Here is a 16,476-nt window from a genome sequence, read left to right as displayed (position 1 = left end):
GATTAAACAGTCCAATTTAGGACCTCATGGTTCATCGAGTATGCGGAACGCTTACGCAGAGACGTTGGCCACTTCGAATTACAAACGTGTTACACTATCCGTTGTAGAAGGTTGAAACACTACTGTTTCGACTAAACGCGTAAGATCAGCTGTGCTCGGTCACGTAGGCTTCAACCTCGAGTGTAAATTTTTTTCCTCTCAGAAGGGACTCTGAAGCAACACACGGATTGCGTCTGTTCCGCCTGACAAAATATCTTATCGCAATCAGCAATTAGAAAGGTTTTAAAATCGCCTCCCGATCATGGATGCGACGGTGTGCATAAATAATGTTTCAGAATCATAAATCGTTTCAATTTTTATAGACAATAAAAAAAACACCATAGCAGTTTATATCATCAAATTGAAGACTCTGAATACCATTTTCTCGTCGTTTTTATTGTTTCTCTCCCATAAACGCCAGGCGTCGTTATAAATTCTTGATCATCAGAGAAAAGTCTGGCTTTATCGGTGAGTGGTAACAGGTGATCGAAAAACTCAGGTTACCAACAGTCGCTACTGTATTTTGATCCAGACTGCTTTACCGTCCACGAATCGGAGCTATCGGTGGTAGATAAAAAAGTGCGGGAGAACATTCTCTCACTTCAGAATCCAACTGGTTCTCTGGTTCGAGCGTTTTCTTGTTTAAGCCAGTCGTACAGAGGGCGAAAGTAGGCAGTTATTCCCTCGGTTCGCATCTCACGACTTCCTGTGAAACGCTCCATCGTTTCCTGCCAAGGCAGACTTGATCCCAGCTTCATCATTTGCCTGAAAATTATGACATTCAAAGTACAATCAATTTGAATCTATTCATTGAACGTCAAAAGACTGTGCTCAGGAGCTGCTGCGACTTTGAACGGGACTTGATCCTGATGGTTTCTCTTGATTGGAGTGCCTGGTTACTGAGATTCGTCGATTTTATCCTTATACTAACCGCATTGCTATCCCTGCTTCCCTGCTACCGTAGATATCACATCGATGAAGGGGTCTGTTCGGGTCATTTGGGTCATACTGACCAGCGTTGAGACAGACTGCCTCATGGAACTGGAACTGTATAATGAAGCTGACGAAGTACCTGCGAACAGTTGAACGTTTTTTTATACAAGTTTATCTTTAATTAGCTGATGAACATCCTCCGCAGATCCACCTTATGTACGGCACGTTGGCAGCCACGTGATACTTAGCTCCAGGGTCGAAGTCAGTCTCATCACGATTAAAAGGAGGCTCGATGCCCTGGATTTCAGCCCTGAAAATGGGAGTTGGGATTGACAAAGAGGGATATAAAACCAGTTAAGACTCCATATTAATCAGAAATTGAAGAAACTTTTTAGAGAACTAGTTTGGAACTTATTTCCTGGCGATGAAACGTGCCTGAACTTCCACCAAAGGCTGTTGTACATCTCGGGGGTAACTTCATCGGTGAATACGGTCCATCGCCACTTGTCAACGCAGTAGGCAAATGGGAGGAAAGCGATCTTCTGGAGCGCGATCAAGTACAGATAATTGATGTCAGTCATTGGCTGGTAATCGACGTTGTCAACTAGGCCCAGACCGCAGGCGTGAGGCAAGGAAGAAACTGACAGTGCTATCGTGTCACCGATCGCCTCATGAAACCCTGAGAAAAGTGGTAAATGGTAAAACATTCAAACTGCAGGTTTATCCATCGACTTGAAGCATAGACTGAAAGAAGCTTCACTTCACCAGGATTGGCTCCTTCTCTAAAAACTATCGGCTGGTCTCTGTACTGGATGTAGTACTGAACGTGACCCATCTCGTGGTGAACGATGACCAGATCGTCGTAGGTCACTTCGGTGCACATCTTGATCCTGAATCAGGATTCACGGTGGTTCAGAGACTCGAACGCGATACTCCGAACCCTATGAATTTCGTATTTCCTCACCTGAAATCCCTTCCGTCATACATGTCCCATGCTGACCCGTGACATACCAGTTCAGTCTTATTGTTGGGCGGACGTTCGATGATCGAATTCCGCCAGAACGTTTCCGGCAGTTTTGGAAAGCCCAGGGATCGGAAGAAGTCCTCGGCTAGCTTGAAGAACTCCATCTTCGTGAAGTTCTGCAAGGAGAAGGACGAGGCACTTGTGAATTTGAAAGTGTCAGATGTCATGTAAGACCATACGTTGACCTTTAGCCTCTTCGTCATGTCCGGAATAGCGTGGTCAGGATACGGCATCGTGTCTTTGTTCAGATGAATCCAAGACTGGGTCCACATATCGCCTGAATAAATCACGAGCGTTATAGGATTGCAATTGATTGAAACTGCGTTGAAATGAAATTGTCCAAACCGACTTCGACATTAACTTTTTCTTCTTGAAAAAACGTTCTGAAAAGATTTTCAAATAGAAGAAATGCATGAACTTTGGAATTGGACTAACCGAAGACATGAGCTGGAATGTAACCGCTCTCAGGAATAACCCGAGTTCCGTATTTGGTCCTCAGTCGGTTCCTCACGTAGGCGTGAAGTTCTAGATAGAAAGGTTTCACCTCCTGCCAGATCTCGACTATCTTCTTTTCGAAATTCGGATCCTCGTAAGGGTTGGTCCAGTACTGAGCAACGGATGAAAAATCTGCAACAAGAACACTCGAATCTACCGAAATACGTCTTTCGATCAATTATCACGCTTCCAGTGAAGCGACTGAATAATGGGAAGCTGCCAGCGTCTCAGCGAACTCGTACTGTTCAACTTAGCGATTTCTTTCATCAGTCCAACGTAGACGATGTAGTCGTTCCTCATCCTTTTCCCCGTCGCATCTCTCCACGCTTTCCAAACGTAGGCAAGCTCATCGACGTCCTTACTTTCGGCCATGATTTTCACCAGGTCTAAGATTAATTAGAGTTACGAGTGCTGATCGAGTCGATCAATCTTCCACCAAAAGTAAATAAAAAAAACTCAACTCACCTGGCTCCAGACGCAGTTTTCGTCCTCCACCTCTTCGCAACTTCTTCGACTTCGAAGACCCGTCAATTTTCACGTAAGGTTCTATAGTCGCGGTGCTGTAGATTGATTCCATTTTATTTATCACCTCGTCCAGCTGAATATCGATTCGTAAATTTTTGTGACAGGATCTGACGAACTGTCGGCTCACTTTCACCTGCACACTGCCAATTTACCTGCTTGAACTTATCGTCGGATAAAACGGCGCTACCGAGCACCGAGATCATTTCGAACTGTCTCTTGATCCTCGAGGTGCCATTGAAATTCCGCCAATCGTATTTCCCAGCAGCTTTCCATACGATTTTTTGAAACTCGGCGAGTTTGGCGGATGACTTGAGCTGAAAAAATCATCGATGAGCGTTAAAACTGCGGTTGAAACATGCGATAAGGGCTCACCGCTTTGGCCCTCGTCGTCGCATTGATGTTGCTCTCGAATTCCCACTGTGCTATTGCGTTTCTGTGATACTCGACGGTACTCAGGTTGTTCATCAGTTCTAGAAACTGAATTCACCCAGAAATTATCTCAGTGTTTGGCCACTTTTATTGTCCCACATTGATTCTCACCACGTCTGGAGTCGCGAGACCCTTCGCCAACTGTTCTATCTCCTTCGAAACCGACTCACTCCTTCGTATTCTGCGCTCTTCGATACCGGAAGTGTAAAAACGCGACGCCTTGGAGTTCCGGATCGGTGATCGAGACTTAGTGTGACATTTGTGCTTTTGAAAACCGAAGGGAGTCTGAAGAACGGAAGAAATCGCGATTGCACAAAACACCGAGATCATCCAGTGTGACATGTCGTTTGGACAGATATTCAACCTTAAAAAATCGACGCGGTCGATCAAATATCGAACGTTTCACCCGAATCTCGAAAATCTCGCAAGCATTGTTGAGCGAATATCAAGAGTTAAATTTGTTGCATTTGTGTTATAGCGCAATTAAATATTGCTTATCGGTTGAAAGAAGGGAATTGAATGATATCGGTAACGAATACTCGTCCCTCTTACTCAATCCTGTAAAATGCATGGTACGATTTACTGCATTGGTACGTAAAACGTGAGTTCTATACACGTAACGTACGTAACAGACGTAATTAAAGGCGAGGCTCCTTCGAGCCGAGAAATTGTCGAGGATAATTCTCGTGGTGGATTTATAACAACGTCACATCACGAATGATCAAGCGAGTGTAGATTGTTTTCTAGATTTCCTTATGGTACTGAATATGAATAACAGGATCACGGTGCAATATCAATCCGTGTGATCATCGGTAGAAGCAGCAATAAGATCTCGATCACGGCCACGATCAAGATCTCTTCTCCGTCTCACTAGGCTGCATCTACTTAACACGCGTCAATAATAATTCTGCATCGCTATAAATAAAGACGCAGAAGCAGTTCCCACGATAAATCGAGCGAGTGTAATAGTCTGACAATAAAACAAAATAAACAAAGGGAAATAAAAGTGCACGAGATTCAAACAAAATTAATAACAACCTACCTCGCATGGTCTTTATCGTCGTACGCAATGAAATATCTAATTAACCATCACGCAGGAGGAGGAGTCTTATCCTTATTCGCGATACTTGTTTGCTGTAACACGATTCGGCCAGAGAATGAAACTCCGATGTTTGTACTCTGCAGAGTCACGTAGTAGGATTTGGCCCGTGACGCGTAAAGGGGGCAACGAACAAGGCCGGTCGTTCCTTAAGAAAAATTTTCACAAAATAAAGTCTTGCTTTGTTAATATCTCTCTCTATATATATATACCTCTGACACGCGTTCGCCTGATTAATGGCTCGGGTTTCAGCCTACCTACGCAGTCCTAAAATATGTTATAAACATCTAAGGTATACTAAACACATATATATATATATATATATTGTAAAAATACGACGACAACAAGACTTCTTGCACCTCATTTTATTTCTCGCACACGCTCTTGAACTCGCTATCAAATCAACCCGCGAAGCGTGAGATTGGAGTCTCCCAATTTGTCTAGAGAAAACGAGATTGGCATTGTCTCCGCGTCTCCTGCAGGACCTCGGAAAAACTTGACTCGTATATGTAACAACGACACTAGTTGATGCGTCTACCGCACTGGAGGTCCTTTATTTTAACAAAGTTTTGTCAATTTTTTTTATTCTACCAATTTTTCCTGCCTCGTTTCGAAGAACGAAAACGCGTGATTTGGAAAAATCTTGTGTTTCTGATGTGTATGTCTTTCGAGTCTAGTTAATAGGTATATCGTTACGCAAAACCGCGGCGTAATGCACGTAAGAGCATTGTTACAACAACTCAAGGTCCTCCAGGGCCAGCAAGGCGAGACCATGCTGAAATCGGCATGTGTGCCTTCCTTCCTCCGTCACACTAACATCTATGACGTGTGTTCTTACAGCTGGTCACGTTCTCGTATTCGTGTGTAATGTGCTCATGGTAGGTGCTATAATACCTGCTTATTTTTTATAATCACTTATAACGTACATGCAGTTTATTGTGGGAATCTTTTTGTACGACGAGGTTTATTCCTTAATCACGTTGGGCGCGGCTTTAACGTCAATTTTCATTGAAATTAATCTCTTCTTTAGCATGTAACCTGACTCAGTTTCTTACGTTCGACGTTATTTCGACTCACTTGATAAGCTTGATGGATTTTTAACGGGACTGGGAATGATGCTTGATTGATAAAAACCAATATCGTGAGAATGGACTCAAGACCTGAGTGGCAAAAAATTTATACAAGACTTGTTCTTATTCTGGAGAGAATTTCAACCAAAAGTAAGTAAACATTGTTTCACAAGTTTTAAAATACGCGTTAAATTCTGTAGAAATCATTTTCTCCAAAGTCTTTATATCTACTGCACTGTATGTGTAGATTCGTTACGCGATATCCTTTTTCAGCGATGCATCGCTGCGCAGATAGTCGTAAAAGCAGCATCAGGTATTGTGATTCTGGACGAAAGGTAGTCAGCGAGCGGTGTATAATGCATCATTTTTGACAAGTGGCTATTATATTCGAACAGTTTTTACAAACATTTTTTTCCTTTCATTCTCGAAAATACGCTCAGGCTTAAATTCAATGCAATTATCCCCGCTCATATAATTGCCACTATGCGTTACATAAATCGCCACCAAGTGAACAAATCGTCCTGCATTTTAATTTTCGCTCTTGTCTTTCGCTTCGCTTTTTCCCGGCAGCTCTTCAACCGGCACGAAGCATCCAGACAGACCGGAAGGTGAGTTAGTAGGAAAATGCACGTGGTTAATGGGGTCCTCATCTATCTACTGTTTGCAGTTGATTACTATACATAAATCTGCGATGTTACCTAACGACGAGTGTGAACAAAAGTGACGAAGTAGTCACGAAAGAATCCCGCCATCGTAATTGGATATTTGATCGAAAGAAGAAGACAAAAATCAGTTATCAAAATGCTAAAAGAAGAATCGAATTTCTTACTCTTGGAAGTTGGATAATTCTTAAAATTCTGGAAAAATTTAACTTCTTACATGCCTAGGGTTTAGAAAATTCTGGTAAAATGAGCACTGACAATGGATTGAATAATATCTTTGGAATGACGAAAAAAAAAAAATAAAGTGCCAGTAACCAAGTAGTATGATAAAAATTGTCGTTACTATATTTTTGAATAATTGCAGCATCAAATGTGACTGTTTAATTTTGAAACCTTAGCGTCAATTCATTGTCACGTCAACACTTGAAAATGTTGCAATAGTTTATAAAAAAAAAAAAAAAAAAATGCAGTACCAGTGAGAATAATAAAAAAAGATAATTCATTTCCACAATGTCTTCAGAAGCATATTCACTCGGTTATGGTGAAAAAACAATATGAAATAGTTGATGACTCTACCAGAACTAAGAGATTCTGTTGAATGTATAAAGAGCCTCTCTCTCAGCATTGATTTCGCGCTTTTCATCCTTGGCGTCCTTCAAGTCCCACAGGGGATCTGCTGCACTTCTGCAACAGCGTGAGAGCCGAGACGTGCATCCACCCATTTCGAGCGCAATGTCAACAAAGTGATTACTTCTCTGGCCACGCCCGCAAAGTGTCTTTGAAACGTGACTTCCAGTACCGACTCGGTCAACCAGCCCTGTCATCTCATTCTGAGCTAGCATTAATTGCCACGGTACCAATTACACACAATACCAAGCCCAGACCGGGGTCACCATAGTTGGAAAGGTCAAGATCAGACGTTTCAAAATTACACTCGATTACAACTTGAAATATGCAAGATTAACGTGAAAATTCACCAATTTACCAAAAGGGTTTCAAAGCTCTACGCTTTGTTTCGTTCAACGGTGACCACGAGACCAATGGAAGAAGAAGAAGCTTCGATCATCGAATTTTGAACTTCCAAATCGGCGGAAAAGTTTCTCGAGATATGGAATTTCGAAGCGCATATTGCGTAGGTGAAGTGGAGGTGCATGCATGCATGCATACTGGAGGCCTCATTGAGCCACAACGACGTCGGCTATCATCGTGGGAACGAGTGTCGCAAGTCCTTCCTTCCGTCCATCGCTACCTTCCCACCACCTTCTCGAACGCCCTGGAAGTCGGTATGGTTTGTCTTTTTTATGTGTTAGCTTGGGTGTCTCCGCTGTTGACGTTGCAGCACACAAACTCGACAGACACTAGAACAATATCCCCCCCCCCCCCCCCCCACCACTCCACTCCATGAATGACCTCTTGTGTTGTTCAAACTAGCTGGGATAAATGAATACATGCAGGCTTACCTCGAGTTCAGTATCATTACGAGTAAAGACCAACGTGGTCGCCATTCGGCAACTTACAATTAGTTTGGACAATTTTCAATACGACTAGTATTTGGAACCTGCCAGGCTTCGGTCGGTTTTGATGGATCGCGGTTGATTCGATCTGACATTTTTAAACTTAGAGATTCCGATCCATTCATCCGTACAAACGCAATGGAAATACTTCGCAAGCCGGTCGTTGTTACAGTTATTCGTCAAGGAAGCACGATTTTTGTAAGTTTTTGTCATTCGAACTAGTGTCACGTGGACATGAATTTTATCGAAGTAAAAAATTGCTGAAGACAGAGACAGGATTACGGCAATAATTTGAATCACACGATTCACGATTCGATTGGGCATTTTTCAAAATTTTATTCTTCAAAATTTAAACAATCATTTCCTGAACGACATAAGTGAATGAACACGAGTTTTGTAACCTTAGCAAGTATATAATAAAATCAGTCGTAATCATAGTTTTCGAAAATTTTTCAACAGCAATAAACAAACTGTTCGCTCGATGTGAAAAAAATATTCCTTTTTCTCCTACTTTCAATTTCCGCAAGCATGATAACAACGCGTAACACAAAAGGGCATTTTAGCTGATTGAAAGCTGATTGGCGGGCTATTAAAAGGACAAGGTCCTTGTCCTCGGTTGTACTTTGGAAAAATCGATCAGAGCGAGTATGTGGTGAGTTAAATATGAACGAAAGGCGGCAGAAAGGATCGATCAGTTTGGGTAAACTACGTAGAAAGCGTGGACGGTTGTTTTATAGCACCTAACGATGTCCAGCACACGTGACAACGTCGGAGTGAATTTTTCAAATTTCCTCCAAAAAACTGACCGGATTTCCCTCGATTTTCAGTCAATTTTAACCCTCGCGTTGTTCGCCCTACTTTCCGTGGTCTCGGCTCAACTGGACATTCCGCTTCGGGATGATCTGCTCCAGACGATGATTCGCGAGGCTGGAAGTGGGAATTTGGACTACAGGAACGTCCTGGCGAAGCTCGAATTCCAGGGGATCCAACAGTGCAGCAACAATGTTGCCAGTCAGTGGGCTTACGAGACCAACGTTAACGAGTTTACGCAATCACAGGCGGTAAGTGTTACGACGTCTTGACGTCTTGGCGTCTTATCACCCTTGCGAAAGCTCCGACTTACGCTTAAAACGACTTGCCAAGTGTTTTAGATGCTTCCGGTCAATCCGAGGCCTCGAAAACTGGGCAAAACGTTTCTCTTTATTTCGCAAATATGCCAATTTATCAGACCTTTGACTATTTCATAACTGAAGAAAATTTTCAATCATTATTTGTACTGCATGGTTCATGATTATTTTCGTTTCTTATACCATGAAGGTTCAATATCGATTCGGATAAGAGTTGCAGATCAGTTTTGTTAATTTCATCCAACAGATGAAATTTATCAAAACAGATTCTTGTGCCACATATTTTCTTGTTATTAAAAAAATGCTTAAGCCGTTGTATTCCAAACCGCGAGAATTATTTGACAAGAATTTGATTCAACAATTTATTGACAAGCGAAATTCTTTTGTGTGCAGAAAATTTCATCCGGCTATTGTACTCGCATATTAGCGAATTAACCATTTAAAAAGCCATCTAATTGCGAACTGCAAAGATCGCATGAATGATTCAACGGCACCGAGATAATCCATTCAGGAATTGAATATTCCGTACGCATATTTTACTCTCGTTCTTAATTGATGACAATTTCATAATCGAATAAGAGCTCGAAGCTTGTGTGGGTATAATAATGTAATTTACAGTCAAACGTTGGGATCAAGTACTTGTTATACGTACATATGTACTTGTAGAAAAGTCTGCAGAGCGGTTTTCAAAAGGTTATTAAAGCCGCGATTTCACGCTCGGATAATTACGCCTGAATCGACAACGCGGTAGACTGACCTAGAAACTAATTCATAACCCTCATTTTTTGTTCGTTTTCTTTTTCTCCTCCACTAACCCGTATACCTATAAACATAATATTTGTGGCTAAATTCACGCCGCGGTTACGTTACGCTACGAGACTTCAATTGGCTAGCGTTATACGGTAAATTTTTTCAACGCAATCAATGAATCGGAAGTGTTTTAAATGCAGGTGAAAAAGACTCTAGAGACTGTTAACCAACTGATCAATAATTGTCTCGTGACTCAAGTCAATGAGCGTAACGTAAACTAAAATAATAATATAAAATCAATTCATTGCGGTAATTAAATTAATCGTGACATGACGATAATATTGGTTAATTGTTTTATTTTTATATCGACGAAACACGGAAGTCAAGCACAGTATTTTATTTTTCAATCGAAATCGCGTCATCAGCTGCATCGCTAAAAGTGTTTTAATTAACGTATGACAAATTCTGTAAGACGTAATTCTAAAGCTTTGCCTGTAATATTCTGATTCAACTCATCAGCTATTTTGATGACGAATAGCGCGAGTACACACCTTCAGAATTCATTTCATGGATGAATAATATTGACTGATTATTCCTGCATTTATGCTGCTGTGAATCCATCACTCTATGATGGAATAAGGTGTTCGCAATACAAGCGTGAATAATTTTTTCCGCATCTTTTCAAAGACTGTAAATAATCTTTTGAACTAGTTTAAAGATTTTCAGAGAATTTAACAGAGAATCGCAAAGAAAGATGAAATGAAATTAAACTTAAAGCACCAAATCGGGTTGAAACTCTTCTGCAAATCTTTGTATTAATTAGAATATTTCAATTTTCATAGAAAAACATGTAGGAGGAATAAATTTTTTTGACTGAAAAAAAATGCTATTACCTACAGGCATGAAAATGCAATTCAAAAATCGTTTAATAAAATTAACTCTCTATTTACCGAGATATAAAACCGAGGTGATTAACCAAGTTGTGCAATTTTTAATCAAGCCAACATCATCGGGCGCACTTTCATGCCCCAAATGCAAGTAGGTATAGTGATTTAAATTTTCCATGACACGAGTAGAGACGGTGCCCTTGTCGCCTGAGAAGTGGGAAAGTGGTGAGGGGGAGTCCCGAGTCTCCCGTAATGCGTGAAATTTTCCCATACGATACCATTGTGCGGTAGTTGTTCGTGTCAGTGGAGTTGAGTAACCCGTAAGTTTATCTCTCGTAATACTTGCTACTGGGTCATCCCGGACGGCAGGTCTGAAAGGTTGCAGAGACGTGCCGATGAAGAAGACGACCGTGGCGATGAAAACAAGGTGGACGAACCATTGCGTGACAATGATTGCCTAGCACACGAATGTTGATGGGAACTTTGCGAAATTAACATGCTGTATACATGAATATATTTCCTAATAATGTTAGGCAGTTTTTAAAAAGCCCGCTCAGTCGCGCCTGCGAGACAGGCAACTTGATTCTCGTTTCTGCATTGCAAAATGCGGTGCAGTCAGGATGAAGCGGTTCTTGTGATGTCTGTAATTTTACACCGCGCTGTTTGAATTTTATTGATGAAATTAGAATTTGAATACGTATTTTGGTAGATAAAAATAATGTCGGTGGAATTGATTTTCATTTGGTTTTATCGGTTTTTTTCAATTGCCATTGTATTTCAGCTAGAAGCGCAGCAGCTGTATTCGGAGTTTCAAAATCAAGCATGGCAGCTGATCAATAGGTTGAACATAAACGGTATTAGAGATCCAACGATCAGGAGACGTCTAACCTTCCTGTCGATTGTCGGTCCAGCCGCACTTCCGCCGGATCAATTAGAAAGAGTGAGTCGAAAAAAATACTTTTATAATTATGAATTTGAAATGAAAGAATGCGGCTGGTTTTCAGCAATGCAAACAAGCATGATTCGTTTCTTACTCTTTATATTCTTCCTCAGTACAACCGCGTCATAAATGACATGCTGTCGATCTACAACAGCGCAACAATTTGCGCCCACAACGATCCATTCCGATGCGGACTGCGTCTTTATCCCGGTAAGTTACGTGCTTCGCCATATTAGCCATTGTAAAACGTTCAATTCATTAATCTTTTCACATATTCTTTGAAAAAGCACATTCCATTGTCCAAGCTCTTGGACAGAGATTCGCAAGAAAAATTTGCCAAGTCATATTTCGCGAAAAGAGAACAATAGTCATCCTCGATCTTTGAACCTGCTTCTCCAAAATTACAACGTATCAGAGTCAAATTACATACATAAATTTATGCAAATCATTTCCAAGCTATATTCGTTATATACTGAGAGAAAATGAAAACGTTTGCGAATCGTACGCGTGCGATTTAGATCATAATCTCGTTTCGAATTTAGAACGTGAAGAAACCGATTCTCACGAACGATTCAATCAACGCATCTTTGAAAAAAAAAAATTCAAATTCTTATTCTCATATGTCCAGACCTTTCCCAAATAATGGCAAAGAGCAGAGATTGGGACGAATTGCAGTACGTTTGGACAGAATGGCGAAGACGGAGTGGCAACCAAATGCGAGATCTCTACGAGCAGCTGGTCGATCTGAACAACGAAGCGGCGAGTTACAACAGTCAGTGAAAAACGCATAACAATAATGTTTCCGCACAAAATAGAAAAAAAAACCTGAAACACGTGATATTTTCAAATTCCGTTTCCGCAGATTTTACGAACGCAGCTGAATACTGGATGTTTCCCTACGAGAGCCCTGATCTACAACAGGAACTCGATGTTGCCTGGAACAGCGTTCGTCCACTCTACGAAGAGCTGCACGCCTACGTCAGAAGGAAACTGCGAGATCTTTATGGTCCGGAAAAAGTTAGCAGACAGGCGCCTCTGCCGTCTCACATACTCGGTAAGAGTGCGAATTAATCGCGAAACGCCTGTTTTGACACCAAAAAACGATCGGAAGCTGTTTTGAACACAAAGATTTACTCAAAACAGTAGATTTTGAAAATTGAAAGGATTCCAAAAAATTCGTGACCCCGAATATTGAATAAACTCCTACAGACCAAGAAAGTAAATAAATAATTGAGCACTCAATTGGAACGAAAGTTTAACGAAGCTGAAGCCAGCATCCAAACCTTGCAAACTTTCTGCAGGAATTATAAAAATGCAGTTCAGTTTTGATGCTGTAAAAGTATTCAGTATTCAAAATTTTTCAGATGATTTGTCTCATTTTCAGACCGATCAATTGGACTTTTTTAAATCGTTTCAATTCTTCGTGCCAAAAATTGACTGTGTCAAATAAGTCTTCTCCGGTTTCTTTTTTGTCTTCTGTTTTTGGTCTCCAATTAGCGAACGATGTGAGGAAAATAAAAGTAGGAATTTCATTTCAGCAGATCCAAATTGAAATGATAATTATACACTCGCCAATGTAGTGCAAATTTCTTCATCCGCTTCGCTATGCAAAAAAGCTAATAACGGTTTGAGCGAGCGGATGTAGATTTATTTCAATTACTGCGTAATAAAGCGAGGAAAAAAATAGGGGTATAAATTAAGCGAAACGAGACATGCCGTTGAAATATTTATGAAGAAGCGTATCGTTAGAATCGTTGTTCAGGAGTTAATGCGAATCAATCGAAACACCCGACCGTTGACCTTTGGATTGCCGAAATTTAATTGACTTTTATCCGAAGACGATTCGTGAATTCGATCAGCTATTTTATTACACCTTTAACGCTAGCTAAGTTAGCCATTTATCATATATTTCAGTATCGCACGACGCTGCGAACGTTTTCGAATTATAAGATTTTTATGCCCGACAAAGAATTATGCTATGTTGAATTGCTAGAAACTTGTCTTTTTTTTCGCTTCTAACTCTACCTCGAGCGTTTTATTCACATCGTTTTTTGTCAGGCTAAGTGCGGCGATTTTTATCATTGCTTTTTTGGAAAAAAAACAAAAGTTCTTACGCGTGCAGCAAACGTTACGTAATCCGGCGTTCGATGTACGAAGAAGAGGATTAGCTATCGATGCTTGAGAAAAAAATAAGCAAACTAGTGATTTTTTTTTTTTATTCAAAGCCGTTTACTTAATCGTGGAATTCGATAGGGGATTCGGAGGCGGAATAGCGAGATTGGAAGGAAAAAATTTGACCATATTTTCATCCGCAGGTAACATGTGGGGACAATCATGGACAAATATTGTGGACATCACGATGCCGTATCCGGGAAAAAATCGTCTGGACGTTACGCAAGAGATGTTGAATCAGGTATGCTAACTGGACATCAAACCACCTGACTTCAGTTTTCATATGGAGCATTCCACTCCAACTTTAACGATGTTGGACCCTCACAATTTTTGATTTAATTTCTCCCAACTCCGAAACAGTATCCTGAATTTTTTCAGACAATTTTTGAGTAAATCTGTATTACCGGTGATTTTTTAAGAGCAACGTGTCTTGTGCTGTAATTTGAAAATCTGAAAAATCTGAGTTTATGTACGAAAATGTTTGAGCAACTGTCCACTGTGAACTAAAACTTTCTTGTATTTTCTTTTTATCAATTTTATTGTTTAAAAAATTCAAAAAAGAGCAGATCAATCGCTAGTCCACTCTGGATCTAGGCTCAAAAGTTTTGATCTCTGACACAAGATTTTTGAGAACTTTTACAGAATTTTAAATTACGGCATAAGACATGTTGGTTTTCAAAAATCATAAGTGATATAAATTTACTTGAAAAAATCTAAATAACTTCAGGGTACAGTTTTGCAGTTGAGACATACGCAAAAAATTTTGAAACATAATCAAAAATGGTGAGGGTTCAACGTTGTTACATTCAGCGTGGAATGCCCCATACACAGATATATATATTATTATCTATCCTCTTGGATTTTGTAACGAAAAAATTTTTTAACTTCAAATGTGCAATTAATTTCGGTTTTGGAATCGACATTAAGCGATTAACGAACAGGGCACAGCAGATTCACGCCTGAATTACAACGTAAAAAATTTATAGAACAATTAACGCCTCTCTCGAATGCTAATAAAAATATTTCAAACGCAGGGATACACGCCGATCGACATGTTCCGGGTAGCTGAGGAGTTTTACCTGTCCTTAAACCTGAGCGCTATGCCGCCGGAATTTTGGGCGAGCAGCTTATTCATCGATCCTGGAGATCGCGATTTGGTCTGCCAAGCATCGGCCTGGGATTTTTGCAACCGTCTTGATTACAGGTAGATTGAACTTGTCGTGAAAAAAAACAAGGCAAGTGCGAGCAGGACTCACGCCTTGAGGATTCCATACAAACTGAATTTTGTTTTATGCAATAAAACAACAAATTAACTATTTTCCGATTTTTTCCTTTACTTGTGCTGTGAGACTTTGCTATAAACAGTACTAAAAAGTAAAATGGAAGGCGAGGTAGTTCGATATTAATCAAGAAAACAATCGCGCAGTGTTCGTGGCATTCAAATTCGAAATTGGGTTAAAAAAACCTCGATTTGCACTCACCTTCCGTCGATCATATTTTCAGGATCAAAATGTGCACCAGAGTGACGATGAAGGACTTGATCACGGTCCACCACGAGATGGCTCACATCCAGTATTTCCTCCGGTACAGCAAACTGCCACGAGAATTCAGAGACGGCGCAAATCCAGGTAACCAAACTAGCACAATATTCTCTCAGATCACTCACGTGTCACACTCAAATTTGATATCGATTTTCCAAGCGCGAAGCGATTCTAATAGCGGCTGGGCGAAGACTGAATTACGTAAGTTGAAGCTCTGCGCGTAACGTCCGGAAGTAAATATTTACTTGCCCGTCTTTGTGTGGCTCTGGTAAGTAGAGTCGTAAATAGAGTTCAGTGTTTACGTTTAATGGTTCGAAAGTCGGTATAAGTACTCGAGTTTAACAGTCGGAGTAAGTTACGTCGAACATGAGGAGTAGGAGACAAAGAGAGAGAAGAGAAGAAGAAGAAGAGGATAAAGCGAGAGTGGAAAATGAAATGCGGGATGAAACTGCTGTACAGATCTAATTTTTTTCGCGGGCATAATTGCACTTTCTCTTTCTTCTGGTTGCGGTGGTAAAATGTGCGTTTGCAGTACAGCGTTAATCAGGAAGCACGCGTGCGTGTAATTAGCGATAAGTCTGATCATCGCGCTAAGTCGTCTCCATTTTTTCTCACGTATCTCCATGGCGTGAAAGCATCCGCATGAAAAAATGGATTATAGATCTCAATTGCAATGACTATTGTGAATCTCACGTAACTGCGTACAGCAATTGGACAGTTGAAAGCATTTCGATTCGGTATATGTAGATCAGATTTCACAGCATCGTAATTGCTTCGGACAACACTTGCCATACCATCTTATGGATCTTGATCTGATTCTTTTTCGCAGGATTTCACGAGGCCGTCGGAGAGGCCGTCGCTCTGAGCGTCGCGACGCCTCGCCACCTTCAGACTCTTGGTTTGGCGCCCAGGTATGCAGTGGAGCCTTCAGCGGACATAAACTACCTCTTTGCTCTGGCCATGGACAAGGTGGTACTCCTGCCGTTTAGCCTGACGATGGACAAATGGCGATGGGACATTTTTAACCGAGTTGTAAACAGGGAAGAGTACAATTGTCACTGGCACAGACTGCGTGAACAGTATTCGGGGATCAAACCACCGGTTCTGAGGTCCGAGGACGACTTCGACCCAGGATCCAAGTACCACATACCGGCGAACATCCCCTACATTCGGTGAGTAATTCGTGGGCTTGGAGAAATTGCGTGAAAAAAAATATCGACGGATTATGCGAAAGTGGTGAGATTCGTGACTCAATCTCCATTTTTAAAG

The 16,476-nt window shown here is 40.9% G+C and overlaps 2 protein-coding genes across 2 annotated transcripts in view; one reads left to right on the top strand and one right to left on the bottom strand.

Moving 5' to 3' along the window:
• Nucleotides 1–424: 424 nt before the first annotated feature.
• LOC124407938 (angiotensin-converting enzyme-like) lies at nt 425–3,787 on the bottom strand. Its single transcript, XM_046884550.1, has 12 exons — nt 3,557–3,787; nt 3,389–3,493; nt 3,169–3,330; nt 2,957–3,089; nt 2,432–2,623; nt 2,176–2,273; nt 1,937–2,112; nt 1,738–1,862; nt 1,408–1,651; nt 1,184–1,282; nt 971–1,111; nt 425–804 (listed from the first exon to the last, which is right to left on the bottom strand). The coding sequence occupies exons 1-12, from the start codon at nt 3,785–3,787 to the stop codon at nt 642–644; spliced, it is 1,869 nt and encodes a 622-aa protein (XP_046740506.1). The 3' UTR covers nt 425–641.
• A 3,947-nt stretch (nt 3,788–7,734) lies between these two features.
• Nucleotides 7,735–16,476, top strand: part of LOC124408058 (angiotensin-converting enzyme-like) — a 42,898-nt gene continuing 34,156 nt past the window's right edge. The window contains exons 1-10 of the mRNA XM_046884720.1: nt 7,735–7,988; nt 8,618–8,851; nt 11,336–11,494; nt 11,608–11,704; nt 12,123–12,266; nt 12,357–12,548; nt 13,810–13,907; nt 14,701–14,870; nt 15,170–15,294; nt 16,037–16,379. Coding sequence (XP_046740676.1) covers nt 7,929–7,988; nt 8,618–8,851; nt 11,336–11,494; nt 11,608–11,704; nt 12,123–12,266; nt 12,357–12,548; nt 13,810–13,907; nt 14,701–14,870; nt 15,170–15,294; nt 16,037–16,379 — 1,622 coding nt within the window. The 5' untranslated portion in view covers nt 7,735–7,928. The remainder of the gene's footprint in view (nt 7,989–8,617; nt 8,852–11,335; nt 11,495–11,607; nt 11,705–12,122; nt 12,267–12,356; nt 12,549–13,809; nt 13,908–14,700; nt 14,871–15,169; nt 15,295–16,036; nt 16,380–16,476) is intronic.

Source organism: Diprion similis, chromosome 7 (genome assembly GCF_021155765.1).
Source record: "Diprion similis isolate iyDipSimi1 chromosome 7, iyDipSimi1.1, whole genome shotgun sequence".
NCBI lineage: Eukaryota > Metazoa > Arthropoda > Insecta > Hymenoptera > Diprionidae > Diprion > Diprion similis.
Note: the sequence above shows the minus strand (reverse complement) of the source record. Positions and strands in the feature narration are given on the sequence as shown.